The 16599-nt window shown below is 48.6% G+C and overlaps 1 protein-coding gene across 1 annotated transcript; it reads right to left on the bottom strand.

Annotated features, from left to right (window-relative positions):
* Positions 1 to 512: 512 nt before the first annotated feature.
* On the bottom strand, positions 513 to 15438 carry sfrp1a (secreted frizzled-related protein 1a). Its single transcript, XM_060064780.1, is given in 6 exon segments — positions 513 to 1948; positions 7756 to 7836; positions 12565 to 12999; positions 13002 to 13200; positions 13385 to 13416; positions 15345 to 15438. Coding segments are annotated over 6 exon segments (1167 nt in total). The 3' UTR covers positions 513 to 1622.
* Between the last annotated feature and the right edge of the window lie 1161 nt (positions 15439 to 16599).

Below are 16599 nucleotides of genomic sequence, written 5' to 3'. Positions count from 1 at the left end.
GGTCGAAGCTGCTTCATTAGATTCATCCCCTTCCTCGTTCTCTTTTTGAAAGGGACGGATGAAGTAGCTTCATTTAATAACGTTTTTTTTGTCTTCACTCGTGTTTTTGTGAAATAACTTGTTTAGAAATGAGAAATTATTTACACTGTCGTTCAAATTATTAAAATGGGAGTGAGTTTGTTTTGTTTTGCTGGCCAAAAGACCCCAGCATGATCTATCCTCACGCTATTTATCAATGACCCTTGACCCTTCCTCAGATGTCCAGCCCCAAAATTAAAAGCAAACCGAGATGAGATTAAGTAGAATTGATCATGTTTAACTCACAATCAACATCTACACAACAAACTGGCAGCTCTGTGAAAACCGGACAAAGCAAGAGATGGAAATGTAGTTTGGATTAACACAGGACTGAATATAGAATATATACAGTTCTCTCATTAATATCTGGGGGGGGGGGAGATAAATGAAATCCATGCATATGACAAAATATACAAATAAATGCATCAGACTCCTTTTCTTTCTTCCCATATTTATGTAAAATTTATATGTACAGGTAATACGCAGAAATGCACTGCGAACATTTAAATCTCAGGGCAGAATAGTGGTACAATGAGCTGGCAACATTCTGGCTTCGTACTCTGTGAGCTCTCTGCTTGCGCGTAGTCATTCTGCGAGTCCATACTGTGTTTTTTAAGAAGCTTGAGTTATTTATATTAACACAAGATGCTAAGTACTTCTGCTCCGATTATTTTCAACAAGACAAGCAAAAGTAGACAACACTAAATTTGGCTTTGTGTCAATTGAAAACATCGACTGTGACAGGAAATTCGATGCGTTCCTCAGGACAAAGTCGTAGACATCTTCTCTCAGTTCTGTTTCTACTGGTCAGCTGTTAACATGATGTGATAGTCTTGTTGATGATCTCTGATGGTTCTGCGGTAACCCCAATCTAATGTTTCAACTGTAGGCCTTGACTGTGAGATCATCTGATAAGCGGTTTGTAGATATGGAAAGTTTAACGATGTAAAATGACATGAAACCTACAAGTCATAGTGACAGTAAGAACAGCAATAATACGTTGTAACATTGACCAAACCCATCGGTCTGGCCCTCTTATATTGTAAAGACATAAGATACGCTAACATTACTCTCTGCGTCAGTCTACAGTGAGGCTTTTAAAGCTAAAATAATCAGTATTGTTTTCTAATAATCGTTTCCAAAAGCTATGTTTTATGATCAAGGGCAAGAGAAAGATTCAAACATTCATTCATATTTTAGGAATATCTTTTGTGGCAAATTCCGGAAGTATTTAATACCAACATCTACATGTAGATATCATAGTATACATGATTCTGTGAGTCAGCGCGTCGACGGACAACAGTGTTCATTTAGGGAATAGCAACCAGACAAAACGTCCCTATAAATGGAGGTCAAAGATCAGCAGACGGCAGACGACCAAATGTCAACGTATACGTGTAAAATATACAAAGATATATAGATATATAAAAGGAAAAAATAAAAAGACAACATTTGGGTTTCTTTCTTAAAAGGTTGTGCAAGTTCTTATGTGGGATGAGATGCGAACAAGGAGAGGGGTGTTCGGGGGGGTAACTTAAGGGGCATTATTTGAAGACGTTCTCAAAGCTGGGACACTGGTGCGTCTTCAGCTTCTTGATGGCCATCTTGAACTCCTTGCTGGACTTGTCCCACTTGTGGATGCCCGTGAGCAGGTACTGTTTGTCCACCTTGCGCCCCATGATCAGGTAGTGGCTGGTCAGGTTGTCCAGCTGTTGGCAGGGGCAGTCCGCCCCGTTCTTCAGGTACAGGACCAGCTTCTTCAGGTCCTTCTTCTTCAGGTTCCCGGCCTTCACAGACTTCTTCCTCTTCTGCAGGACCACCTTGCGGTCGGCGTTCTCCTGTGTCACCTCCTTGATCTTGGTCTTGAAGGCTGAGGGGGGGGGGAAAGAATGGTAGATGGTGAATGGACTGCATTTATATTTATGCTTTTCTAACCAGTGGCCACTCAAAGCACTTTTCAATGATTGCCTAACATTGACTCATTCACACACTGACGGCGGTGTCAACCACGCAAGGCGACAGCCAGCTCATCGGGAGCAGTTAGGGTGAGGCGTCTTGCTCAGGGACACCTCGACGCTCAGCTAGGAGGAGCCGGGGATCGACCCAGCAACCTTCCGGTTACAAGTCAACCCGCTGTACCTCCTCAGCCACTGTCAGTGCCCCAAGGGGCCGGCAGAAGGGGTTAGGGAAACATGTTCATGTTGTCTACACATACATGTGTCTTTTATCGCATGTGTTCCTGTAAGTTCTGCACTGAAACGGGGACATATTTTCCGGGATTTACAACAAACCATCTTATCTGATCTTATCTTAATATTCTGTTGGAAACCGTCGACCCAAGGGGAGAGCGTGCTAGCTTAATCTCTGTCAGTGTAGCACGCTAGTGAAACGAAGGAATAGCTGCAAATGCCCAAGGCCAACGTTGGCAAATAAATGAGTCATCTCCTCATGCAAGAGAAAGTTTAAGTCCATTTAATTTCATTTGAAAAGGGATTGGAGGCAGCAAAGAGCAGGTGATAAAAACTGTCAGATCCGTGGTTTGGCTCGTATTGTGCAGGATTCCATGAAAGAAAGCTTTTTTTTTTTAAATTAAATATTTAACGTAATTGTCCAGAGCAGAGTTATCTTTTCCTTCCTTGATCCACCGGATCCACCGGAGAGGCTGGTTCTGTTAAAACCAAAGGCTCGGTGTGTTATTCATCCAAGTCCCGGGGTGACACCCCCGGTCTGCTCGCCTCCCTCTGTTCCCCTTCCAGACGACTCGGGATACAACAGGCGTTACCGCCTTGCTTAGAGGCCACCGAGATCAGCCAAAAAGGCAAGAGGTCCTCCACAGGAAACACAAGGAAGACAAACGAGCAGATCGTTTGCAGAAATATTAATTGTTGCCTGGGCCTGTGACACAACTCCTCTGAGTCGCATTGGTGAACTGAAATCACATCCTGCAGAAATGCTTTCATTGAAAGACCTGCTGATTCAACTTTCAGGATTTATTCTTAGCATGCATTGGGACTGATTCTTCTCTATCCGTCAGAGTATCAAATGAATATCCCATCGAGGACACCCGTTGACTCTTGAATGATATATTATATATCTGAGACAAAACTTCAACCTGTCACATACAAATATACATCTTCGATTTCTGATGCTAGAGACCCGACAGAGCTGCTTACGGACATCAGAAGGCCAGAACGGAAATCCTACAAAGTGGACTTTGCATCGATAGTGGAGTTGTTATCCGCTGGCTCGGACCAGGCCCTTGTTCTCCAGAGTTTAGCCCTTCCCAAATCCCGGCTTAACTCCTGATTTAACCTTAATAGGCCTGATCTTTCACTAAACTCTATTTAACCTCCTCTATCCTCTTGTTCCTCTTTTGAAACTGTGTCGGACTCCGACCCCGGTGGTCCAAATCCAGAGGCGGTCCCCTCACTGACCCCGCCTGCCGACTTTACCCTGACCGACCGGCCGCCCGGCCCACCAGCCAACCTGTGTGTGTTACACACATCTCGTGACATGGTTCACACGGAAAGAAGAAGGGGGGACAAGGTTTACATGCCAAGCATACATTAAAGGGATCAAATGTTCAGACGTAGCATGATCCGTGAAAGATTAAAGCGCAGACGGACATTTGCTTGAAAAGCCGTACATGAAACACACTTTTATGCACGCCGACAGTGGGAATCCAGTTCAGAAACAAACCGACTGGTCGGCCAGGACATCCCAACCACACACGTTAAAGACTCTGTGTGTGGTGGGGATGCTACGTTTAAGTTCCAGTCATCTCCGAGCCCCGCTTGTGTTGGTTGTTACTGACCCAGAGCCAAACGACCTCCACCCAAACGTTCCACCGTCTTATCTTCTCAGCACCAGTTCAACCATTGGAGAAGAACAGAGCCCCCTATTTCCAGGTATTAGCGGTGCACATGCTAGGAATTAGCTCCTCTATCCTTCTTTTCCAGTCCACAGCCTCCACTGAAAAGGCTTACCGTTTGAGGAAATTAGCCCCGATAAAGAGCAGGAGCGATAATGAGCAGCGAAAGCGAGGGTTTCGGGCCCACCCGTGGAAGTAACTTCCACTTAACCTTCAAGTCCCGGCCCTTCGTGCCGGCTAATCCCGCCGCCGCGGTGAACTCTCCCGGCCCCTCACGCCGCCTGTGTGTGATAATCCCGGGACAAGCCGCCGGAATATTATTTTACTTAGTAAACCGCCATTTTTTGTTGGATATCATGTTTGGGAAAACCATCCGCCCGGGACCTGTAATCTGTATGTGATTAAAGTTCCTTTCTGAATAACTGTTTTCATTTCAGAGAAAACAAACGGGGTGGATCAGTTGGGCCGGCGGTCGGCGTTGTTGACACTGGGCTCGCGTCTCTCACCGTGTCCTCCGACGGCGTGCGGGGTCCTGTTCGCCGTTGTGTACGTTTGGGGATCAATACGCCAGAGTCACCCGCGCTCCGGTATTGACATGCTCTCTGGCGGTGACAACGGCCAAAGCTAATTCAGACTCAGCAGCGAGGGCTCCAGGCCAGGGCAACAGACGCACTCCGTTTGGAATTAGACAAACCCAAACAAATACCGGCCCGTAAAAGCTCCCCAAACAGGCCTGGCTTTGAAGGGAAAGTTGTTTTGTGTTTCTTTTACGGTCCACTTTTCAGCAACAACAGGACATGTTCCATCACCATCAAACCGTCTGCCCGTTGTCTCCCTGACTAATGACCCGCTCGAAACCACCAGGGGGCTGTAAACCCAGCAGGGGGGGGGGGGGGGGGGGGGCTGGAGCCTGAGGTGCTGTTGGGGTGTGCGAGGGAGTCAGGGGAAGGGGGGGGGGGGGTTAATGAGCAGTAATGGAACGTGTCCGATTGCGATAAGGCCGGTCGGGGAAGCGAGGCTCCTAAGAGAGGGGCCCCCTGCTGCCGTGGGGGGGGGGGGGGCTGGTAATGGGGCTGTGGGGGCGGGGCGGGGAAGGGGGGGGGAAGGGTAATTGAAGTTAGCTTTTGTGAAGATTAGGCGCTGTAAAATGCGGGTAAACCACGGATGGGAGTGGAAGCAGTCATAAATCGTCCCCTCGGCTAGGGGGAGGAGTTACAAGCTCGGCCGCTCGTGCGTGTTCTCGCTCTGTTCCCTCTGGTGCGCTGAGAGACGCTGGGGAAAGGCTACAGTGGATGAGGCCAACCTCCGCCACACTGAGCTGAGGAGGATGAATCACGCCCATTATCAAGTAGAGTTTCCAGAACCTGCATTTTTATGGAGAAGCTTTCCAGCAAAAAAATAGTTTCCTCGCCAAGCGTGAAGCAAGCCGCGTTTAGCATCTGTGTTTTCCCTTCGGATTATCTGGTTTTATCGAGACGCGCCTTCAAATAGGGAGGCCAAGACCTTAATTAAAAGCAGGGATTTAGAAGTGTTTTGATAAATAGACATGTAATTACAAAAAGGTTGTGGATCTACTCTGGCTGCGTTCCGGGACTAGACACCATCCTGATCCCAGCTCTGAGCCGCGTGTCGTACATATGTAGTCCTTGTGTTTCTATCGTTGGTTTGTCGTATCGGTTCACTTTCCCTCGCCCCGTTCTTCTTATTGTGATCTTAATAACGTGTGCGTATTGAATAAGAAGAGGCGCTGTTATTTCTGAAATCAGACTTTTTATATTTGTATTTATTGTCTGGTCAGTAATGGTAGCCAATAAAAACGAAAAAGTAGAGTAACTGAATCACAATCATGGCAGGATTTCTTTTCTTTTGGGGGGAGAAAGGAGGAAACCCTCCTCCTCAAATCGAATAATTTCATGTCAACGTTGACGTTAATCCTTTTCCTTACTTACTATTTGTGAATTATATTCATTGACAACAAATTCTGTGATTTCAATTTCTTTAACCAAGCAGATTTGTTGACTCAAACAATGGAGACGTACGAAATCGTGTCAATAAACATCTTGGCAATAAAATCGTTCGTAAATGTTTGCCTCCTCCCATGGAACATTTCCTTCTCGGTTGAAGGCCCGTTATAAGTCTACCCTCGGTGTCTTCTTGGGTTCGATGCCCACATACCCATCTGTCTGTGTATCCTCACAACACAGGCCCCTCACAAACCTATGACAAGCAATCAAAACAACATCTGTTTTAATCAGCGCCAAAACCAGACCAAGATGTGCCACTCCGCTCTGCGCTAACCCGGGATGAAGGCTAAGACACAAACGCTAGTTTACAGCGTAAACAACAGGGCCATTTATTAAACAACAGCATCTTTGAAGGCTATCTGTTTCCAATACGATCACGTGGTCGGAGCAGCGCAACAGAGCCGTGCGTGGCTCGCACGCCGGGGGTCTGACCCCGGCGAGCCAGCGCAAACACGGACTGCATTCGTGGGCCAGACGTGCGTCTCTCTGTGCACGTTTCCCTGCTGTCGCCGCCGGCTGTAAACCCACTCACCCCTAGCGCCACGCGGAGCGACTCTGACGAGCGCCCTATGGCCGTTCATCTTAACAAAACATTCTTCAACCTTTTTCGTGGTTCTTCAGGTTTTTTTCCCCCGTTTCACTCACATGCTCCCTGAGTCGACCCTCATGTCTTCCCACACATTGGGTTTCATTTCATTGAGATTTTAAATTCCTTAGAGTGAACGAGAGACAGAAACAGGCCCATGGTGCCCATTAATGGCTGACTTACATTTTCCAAAACACAAACCCATTCGGTATCTTTTAACAAAAACCTTTTCGAGATTCTTTTGTTTTGTCTTGTTTCCTTAATTTAATTCCCTGTACTTTTCACATGCAGCTGTTAGCCTCATGCTGTTAGCAGTTAGCCGTTAGCATCACGCTGCTAGCCCTACTGTGTCTCCCTGCGCTCTCCGCCTTTTATGTTTATGTGTGAAGCACTTTGAGGCAGTACTTCCAAATGTACTACATAAATACAGCTCGCAGGTTGAGTTACTACAGGCCAGGGGGAGATATTTAAATACAGCTGAATGAAACTGGGCTGCAAATCTACTTGACTTCACAACCCCTGGGGGACCAACAATACATATTTAGCGGATGAAGAAGGCCTTTTTGTTTAAATTGCACCATATATTTTGAGTAATTTGGGAAGATTGTTTCCATTATTAAAGAGTAATATCAATAATTGTATAATTTTAAAAGCTTAAAAATAAAGATGCCAGCAATGTTGGCGTGCTGTCCATGAGATGAGGAAGAAAATATGCAAGAAAATATATTTTTTCTTGTAATGTTTTCCTCAATGACCCAAGCCACTTCCATTAGTTCGAGGTTATCAGTTAGCTGATCCACAGGTTATTAGTTAGCAGATCCAAATGTTAATAGTTAGCCTATCCACAGGTTATTACGGAGCTGATACACAGGTTATTAGTTACCCGATACACAGGTTATTAGTGAGCTGATCCACAGGTTATTAGTGAGCTGATCCACAGGTTATTAGTCTACCAATGCAGACTGAACCCGCCTACACCAGTGAACCCAGAAGCCTGCTGTTATAAGAACGTTCTTTGACTGACTTTGACCGACTTACACAAGCAGAAAGTGAGAAGACAGACAGCCTATCAGATCTGGAGTGTGCGTGTGTGTGTGAATGTGCGTGTGCGTACGTTTGTGTGTGTCTGTGTGTGTGTGCGTGTGTAAGTGTGTGTGATTGTGTGTGTGTGTGTGTTTGAGTAGTAGAGCGCTTACCAAATTCGCTGGCACACATGTGTTCCAGGATGGCGTCTGTCTTCATTTCGTTGTCACATGGAGGACAGACCTGAGAGAAACCTGCAGACAGCAGAAGAAGAAGAAGGGAACACAGAAGAGAAGATGGTTTCCTGTTATCCACACGAGTGATCGATCGCAGCGCACACCAAACTTATCACGTCGCGAGCAACCGAGAAACCTCGACAGATGTTTCAGACAAAACCCGTCGGCAAGATATGTTTTTCTTTCAAGAAATATTTCCTCTGAACCGGTGGAATATAAGTGGAACCAGGAGCAAAGCAAAAACAAAATGGCGGATATAACATTATGACTTGAAGACACACACAAACAGACACAGACACACACACACACGCACAAACATACACACACACAACCACTTTCAAATAAGTGAATGCTGTAAGTCGGCCATAACTCTCACTTGCAAACACATCTGTCGGCTCATGTGGAGATGCTATCTGACATCTTTAGTGAGCGGGAGAGAGGGCGAGAGAGACAGAGAGAGAGAGAGAGACAGAGAGAGAGAGACCAAACGCTGGCCTCCCGTCCCCTGGGCTGGACGGTCACTGGTGACCTGACCTCTAGAAGGAATGTCCTTGAGTTTTATAACCAGCTGTAAGTTAGAGCCGCAGTAAACACATGCTGCCCGGCCGCTATCTGCTTCATCCACACAGATAGAACTCCCTGCTCCTCCAGCAGTCTCTGCATAAAGCTAGCGCTACAGACACAATGCTCATAAAGCTAGCATTACAGAGACAATGCTACCTTAGCAGTCTGTGCCTTGACCACAGAGTACATCCATCTCTGTCTACACTCCGTATCCGTGCATAACACCAAAAAATAATAACAAATATATTGTTTATCTTTCTTCTGAAATATGTATTTATTGTAAGTCGCTTCGGATAAAAGCGTCTGCTAAATGCCCTAAATGTAAATGTGAATGATTTTATTTTTTTTTCAATCCCATTTCTGATATTTTCCTTAAACAAATCGAATGCGTTCCCTGGGCAGAATGGAATTGCAGGAGACAGGACTGAGGAGCGCCTCGGAGAGGAGGAGGAACAGTGGAATCTGGATAATAATGTCGTCGCAGCGTGCCAAATCAAAACAGAAGGCTTTGCCGTTGAGGACGCCAATCACAGATTCTCCAGACAAAAAGCCAGACACATTTTCGTTCCTGCGCCAAGAAGGAACTAGTCTGGTGAAAGGGCGACGTGTAAATATTTCATGTGAATGGCTTCTTCTCTCTTGTTCAGAATGAATAATCGATTCCTCGCGGCCAAAGCTGAGCTGGCATCCCCGACCGGCGGTGATTCACTCCTGAAGTCGTTTAACAGGATCAACGGCATCTCAACGCCAGATAGAACTAAATCAAATAAATACTGGAGCATTGAATAGCACCTCAATTAACACTGCCCAGCCGGAATAGAAAAGTATAACACCAACTAACTTAATTCTTACATAAACGAGTGAAACCTAATGGAAGAGTAACTCAATGATACTAACTAATGGAAGTGTAACTCAATGATACTAAATAATAGAAGTGTAACTCAAGGATACTAACTAATGGAAGTGTAACTCAATGAGACTAACTCCTGGAAGAGTAACTAAATTATTCTAACTAATGGAAGAGTTACTAAATTATACTAACTAATGGAAGAGTTACTCCATGGATACTAACTAATGGAAGATAAACTAAATGACACTAACCTATGGATGAGTAGCTAAATTGATACTAACTAATAGAGTAACTCCATGGATACCAGCTATGTCAAACTAATGGACCAAAGTACCAGAACAAGGCCTTCCCCTCCTAAAGCTGTTCTGGGGTCACCAGTTGTCCGCTACGCGTGTCCGACGCGGCCCAGATTGTAAGTGTCACCCAGGTGTAAACAGCTTGTGAAAACAGACGCCGTTGACACAGACACCACCGACATCCCCCCCCCCCCCCACCCAACGTTCACCCGTTTCCCTTTTAAAGTCATTATCACCGCCTTTAGCATCCAGCGCTAAGCACTGTTAGCCAGCTTCTATTAACACCGGCATGTGAGCTTGGCATGATCCAGCGCTATGTTAAGAACTGTTAGCCAACTTTAGCCGTTAAAAGCAGTTTTAAAGGGGGTTGGTCTCAAGGTTGTCACCATTTGTCCGTCCCAGTCCAGCCCTGCCATTGGTTCATTTGAAACAGGGGTGGTGGGGGGGGGGTGTGTACCTATGTGGAGGAATTCACGTCCGATAAATGAAAGTGTGTTTGTGTGAAGTGAGGCTACATTAAACCAAAAAGACTGAAGGGGGAGAGAGAGGCCAAAATAGGATGAGAGAGAGAGAGAGTAATAGAGAGGGAGTGAGAGAGTGTCTCTCTTTTTCTCGGTTGAGAAATATTCAGAGAAAGTGTGTGTGCGTGCATGTGTGTGTGCGTGCATGTGTGTGTATGTTGGTGTGCAAGGGTGACTGAGTGTCTCTGTGTGTGTGTCTGTGTGTGTGTGTGTGTGTGTGTGCGTGCAAGGGTGAGTGTCTGTGTGCATATGTGTGTGTGTGTGTTGGTGAGCGTGTGTGAGTGAGAGAGAGAGAGAGAGAGAGAGAGAGAGAGAGAGAGAGAGAGAGAGAGAGAGAGAGAGAGAGAGAGAGAGAGAGAGAGAGAGAGAGAGAGAGAGAGAGAGAGAGAGAGAGAGAGAGAGAGAGAGAGAGAGGGAGGGAGGGGGAGAGGGAGAGGGAGAGGGAGAGGGGGAGAGAGAGAGGAGCCTTTAACAGGCCGTCTCTGTGTCCTGCTGGGCCTGGGTGGCGACCGCCCCGTTTACTTAGCGCCCGGTGCTCCAACAGGTGGCGTCTGGAGACCCCCCCCCCACACACACACACACACACACACACACACACACACAGAACTCCCTCACCCAGAACCTGTGTGGTCCGGTGGTCTCGCAGAACTGAGAGAGAGAGAGAGAGAGAGCTCTTTCTATCCTGGCCACACCACCCTGTCACTCATCTCCTCCCCCCCCCCCCCCCACACACACACCTAGACTCTTAACAACACACAGACGCACACACACATTTTCAATCCCAAGCTTGCGTGCACACAGACACACACAACTAAACAGCAACACACACACACACACTCACACATCCACTCTATACCCTTGCAGACCAACAGACGCATACACCTACACACGCTTAAATACACACACACACACACACACACACACACACACACCGACCAGGGCCTTGGATACAGTAAGCTCTGTGTTTGTGACGTTTACATTGGAGGGGGGGGGGGAGATACTGTGAGTTTATCTTTAATATGCCTCCCGCTGCGTGCTGCTGCAGATGTTTGCTATATTCATATTAAATGTAGGTTTAGGGCCGTACAATAAGGTGGGGGATGATGGATGGTCCCCTGGAGCATTATGGGTAATGTGTGTCGATGGATCGGCAGTTGGATTTCCAGGCCCCTCTTGTTTAACTCCACGCACACTCGCCCACAAGCACACGCACTTGCGCACAAACACACATGCACATTCACGTGCACGCGCATGCACACACATGCACACACACACTTACGAACAAGTGCATACACACACACACATGCACATGTACGCACACACACACACACACATGCCACACACCCTCTCTCTCCACATTCATCCAACAAAGCATTGATTCCTTACAGCCTTAAGGAATCGAACCGGTGCCTAAGGAAGCTTTTCTCATCATTCACTCCCCGTGTCCGTCCCACCCTGACCCCCTGCTGCCACTGTCACCCCCTCCCTCCCTCCCTCCCTCCCTCCTTTCCTCCCCCCCAACATCCCCCCCCCCCATCTACTCCACATTTGTCAAGCCCACCCCCAGCCCCGTCTCCTCTTGGTTCAGCTCTGCGTTCGGCGGGAGCCGCGCGGGGAAGCTAACTGGGCGACCGCGCGGGAAGCTAACTGGGCGACCGCGCGGGGGAAGCTAACTGGGCGGACCGCGGGGACTCTGCTCCGTTCCACCTCCAGGTTCCGCGGGGGAACATCACTTCCATCTGGCCACTGAGACCTCTTGGAGGTGCTCCCAGTTTGTTGGTCAATAGCAAACGACGTCACCGGCCCCTGAAGTCCGTGCCAGTGCTTACAACATGGAAATGGGATTACTGGGAAGGGAGAGGGGGAGAGGGGGAGAGAGGAGGGGGAGGCCTTCACCCAAAAGGTGAAGTTGTTGTGTTGTGCTGTGGATTAAGATCAACAAACAGACCCTGGGAGAGAATTCTCTCTCTCTCTCTCTCTCTCTCTCTCTCTCTCTCTCTCTCTCTCTCTCTCTCTCTCTCTCTCTCTCTCTCTCTCTCTCTCTCTCTCTCTCTCTCTCTCTCTCTCTCTCTCTCTCTCTCCTCTCTCTCTCTCTGTACTGTGACTTCTCACATGCCGACAAAGCAAATTGGCTGCTGCTATTTTTTTTCCGTTTGTGGCAAAGGTATATTTATTTATATGCCTATATGTTTACATATTGCTTTACCTAAGTGATAAGATTATACACACATAAACATTTGTGTGCGCACACATGTACACACACAATCGCGCGCACAGACGCTCACACAACACACACACACACACACACACACACACACACACACACACACACACACACACACACACACACACACACACACACACACACACACACACTAACACACTTGTAGCGCATACATATAGGCCTACAGTATAAAATCTCTACAGTTGAATAGAATCCACTCGGTCCAACGCGTAACGTAGAGCCCAGGAGGAAGGCTCTCCTGTGCGTCTGTAAACCAAAGTAACGCTTTACCTGTGGGGTGGGTGGCCTGGGTGGCGTTGGGCGCCGTCATGGCGATGCACACGTCACCTGCGGGGAACCGATCGCAGGTGAGCATGTCGGGCCAAGGGAAGCCGAACGACTCCATGATGGGCGTGCAGCCGTCGCGCACCGCCTCGCACAGCCAGCGGCACGGGTACACGGGGCGGTCCATGCACACGGGGGCGAACAGCGAGCACAGGAAGACCTGCGTGCCCGGGTGGCAGTTCTTGTAGACCAGGGGCACCCAACTGCCCGCCTGCTGCTTCACCTCGGCCAGCGTCTCGTGGTCCAGCAGATTGGGCAGCAGCATCTGGGTGTAGCCCACGTTGTAGCAGAGCCTCAGGTCCTCGGGGATGTCCACGCACTGCGGGGGTTTGCCGTAGCTGCGGCCGCCGCCGCCGCCGTTGTAGCCGTCCGGCTTCCAGCCACGTACTCGTACTCGGACCCCCGGCAGGGGGACAGGAGGAGGACAACCGCGAGGAGCGCCGCGGGGAGCAGGCTCCCCAGGGGGAGGCGCACACCATGGCCGGGACGATTACGCACAGTCACACGAGACAGGAAAGAAGTGGATGAAAAACCACGAAACCACTTTAGTGAGGAGAGAGGAGCCCTGAGCGAACAGCTCTCCTACATGGAGAAACAGGAACCAACAAAAACAAAGTGAGAGATGAAGTCCGCCAGATATGTGGAGTAGGGTCTGGTGAGGGTCTTTCGAGGGTTCGGTGAAAGGCTTTCGAGGGTTGGGTGAAAGTCTGTCGAGGGTTTGGTGAAGTCCTCGGCAGCTGCTCTCCTCGGTCGGCGACTCGCTCACATCTGTGCTCCGGAGGTGAGGCTGGCGGGGCTCTGCGGGAGCGGGGGAGATTGTAAAGTGGGCGACGGCCAATGGGAGAGCGAGGCGCCTTTTGGCACAGCGCTGTCAATCAAAGTGCGCAATTTCGCCCCGTTTTAAGAAAAAAACACGTCCCCGTCTTTGCCTCCACCGCTCCTCATTACCTCCCCCTCCTTCATTACCCCCCCCCCCCCCCCCCCCCCCCGCGCCTTCATTACCCCCCTCCTTATTACCTCCCCTCCCCCCCTTCATTACGCCCCACTCCTTCATTACCCTCCAACCCCCTCCCACTCCATCATTACCCCCCCCCCTTCATTACCACTCTTTGGGCTCCGTCAAAACAAACTCTCAAACTAAGTTCGGGTATCAAACCGTGGAATGACAACTGGCGGCCAGCAAGAACATTAGAAGGAACGATACTGAGAATCGTTCAGACGTCTGTCAGATTTAACTGAAGATAGAATAATAATGATAATAAAAATAATAATAATATCAATAATAAACTGCTTAATACCGAGAAGTGAAGAATAAAACCGTAAATAAAATCTAATTACAAAAATATGGAAACAATTATAAAGTAAGAAATACAGCCTTGACAAAAATATATAGTAGGCCAGGCCTACAGGCTTGCACAAAAATTAACATTAAACATAGGCCTGCATATAATAATATATCCCGTTTATTATTCCGCGTGGTTGATTATGGTTAGATGTGTTATTCCTCAAACCGTACAGAGTATAAATGGACTGAATCAGTAATTAAAAGACTGTCTGCAGAGAGGATAATATAACTAAATTAACCTTGCATGCGGCAGGGCCTATATTTGCTCAAGTCAATCGTCAATCTCTCTCCACGGTACTGTGGCGAGATGATAATCCCGAAGGTGTTTAATTACCTTCATTTAAATTAGCAATCATTTGCATTCCATTGTTTTGGTAATGGGTCAGTAATAATGACTAAAAAGCTTAATTCGATATCTTTTTTTTTATTTGTTGTGTTGTATGGGCTCCACATCTAGCCTACTCTTAAACACTTTCCCCAACGGGCCTCATTTCTGTATCAAAGCGATGCAGTCACAGTTCAACACACTGTTAACTGGGATCCACTCACTGGCCAGCTATGTTTATTAGAGGCATGCAGACCTTTTTCTCACACCTCCCTTAAAGACCGACACCAAACACAGTGAAGCTGCTTCTAATGAAAAGGCAAACATTTACTTTGACACCAGGTTTAAAAACATTTCATCTACATAATCAAATTGAGTCGGATAAGAAGAAACTCCTTATGACTTTTCTGACCGTTTCTTCATTAACATTTACATTTAGGGCATCTAGACCCTTTATCCAAAGCGACTTTCAGTGATTACATTTCTCAGAAGAAAGAGAAAAAATATATCGCTGTGCGTACAGTAAAGATGTTCATAGAACCAAGTGCCAAGCACTGACAATTGTTAGGTTAACCCATTCCCCCGTACACAACAAAGATAGCTAGGATAAGATGCTACACAATACTCAGTACTACTTTTAAGTGTAAGTACGTACAACGCACACAATAATATATACAATACTTTATCCAGTGTATCAGTGAGACGAATCTCAGCATCATTTTGCGTAGTGAAACCTTCTAACAACACAAAACCGTCGCACGGTGACGTGCCAAAGCTGTCGTGTACGCTCATAAAGCGATCCTTTATGGCTGTTCTCGCCCTCGTCTCAAACAAACATTTGGGATTCCTGTGAGGGGGGGGGGGGGGGGGGGGGGGGGGGGGGGGGGGGCTTCACAGGCCGCCTCGCGGTACAAACACTCATCTTCTGTTTCCTCCAGGGCTAAACGACTCTGTATCACCGTTACTTAAGCAAACAAACAGTTCCCCCTTATCTCTCCCCGGGCCCAGACCGGTCTCCCTCTCAGATCCCCCTGCCAAGGATGCTCCCCCTCCCACGGCCCCCGGGCGCCCTCTTAGGACCCCCGAAGAGAGCCGTTAGGCCCGCCGTCTGATAGGCCAGTCGAGCGCTCGGCGAGCCAGCGCCGTTCATCTGGTTTACGTGGACTCCACTCAGCCGCCGGCGTCCGGCCTTCACACAGAGCCCACAGCTCCCAGCGCCACCCCCCCCCCCTCGCTCTCGCCCGGACCCCCGACATGTGTTAGACAAGAACAGGACTAAATATTTGGACTGGGGGGGAGCTCGGTGGAAAGCAGAGTTTTCCGGCCCAGAGGCCGGAGTTGTGTCTGTTCCCGTCCGTGTTTGAATCCCTAATCCCCCGTCCGTGTGCGCGTGCTGCCGTGGATGGGGCCTCCCGCCGCCGCCGCCACGCCAACACGCGTGTCAGTGGCCTCCCGCCGCCGCCGCCGCGCCAACACGGCGTGTCAGTGGCCTCCCGCCGCCGCCGCCGCGCCAACACGCGTGTCAGTGGCCTCCCGCCGCCGCCGAGGCGAGGATTGGAGCTCCGGCACGGGTCCGTCTGTACGGGACGGGGTGGGGGTGGGGGTGGACGGGGTAACGTGTGTGGCTGCTTCTCGTCAGCTCACACTCGACACCAAGGGGGGTGGGGGGGGGGGGCACGTAAACTCTGCTCCCCTTAAATCAGGGCGGCGCTTCTCCGAGGGGGTCTGGCGAGGGGGTCCGTGGGCGGGTCCCGGTCTTGGTGGCCCCCCCGAGTCAGGGACCGCAGGGCATTGGGGCCCCCCGCAGACGGAGGAGGGGACCCCACTGAAGGGTTCTCACTGCAGCAGGACAGAGAGGAAGGGGATGTGTGAGACTCGAATGAAGGTTTCGTTGTTGTAATTGTGTCGTAAAGAGTTAATAATTAAGACAAATTATGGTCTGTTTTGTTATGGGAAAAAGTGTGGGATGTGTGCGTTTGTATGTGTGTTTGTGCGAGTGTGTGTGTGTGTGAGTGTGTGTCAACTCCAGCTCCTCATCCTTGCGGAGGTGTTATTTCACAATTTTGTGAGTACCTCTGTATACCTGGACACACCTGTACATGTAGGTCCCTGTATGTATGTAGAGGCATGTACCTTTATTTACCTCTATGTACCTGTACTTATCTGTCTGTACATGTATTTCCCTCTATAAACCTGTGTGTACATGTAGGTACACCTGACTGTACTTACCTGTGTGTACATGTATGTACATGTATGCACTTCTATGTACATGTATGACCATGTATGTACCCCCACTGTTGCCTGCCTTCGA

The sequence above is a fragment of the Gadus macrocephalus genome, chromosome 11, assembly GCF_031168955.1.
Source record: "Gadus macrocephalus chromosome 11, ASM3116895v1".
Taxonomy (NCBI): domain Eukaryota; kingdom Metazoa; phylum Chordata; class Actinopteri; order Gadiformes; family Gadidae; genus Gadus; species Gadus macrocephalus.
The sequence above is the reverse complement of the archived record's forward strand: the minus strand, read 5'-3'. Positions and strand labels throughout refer to the sequence as shown.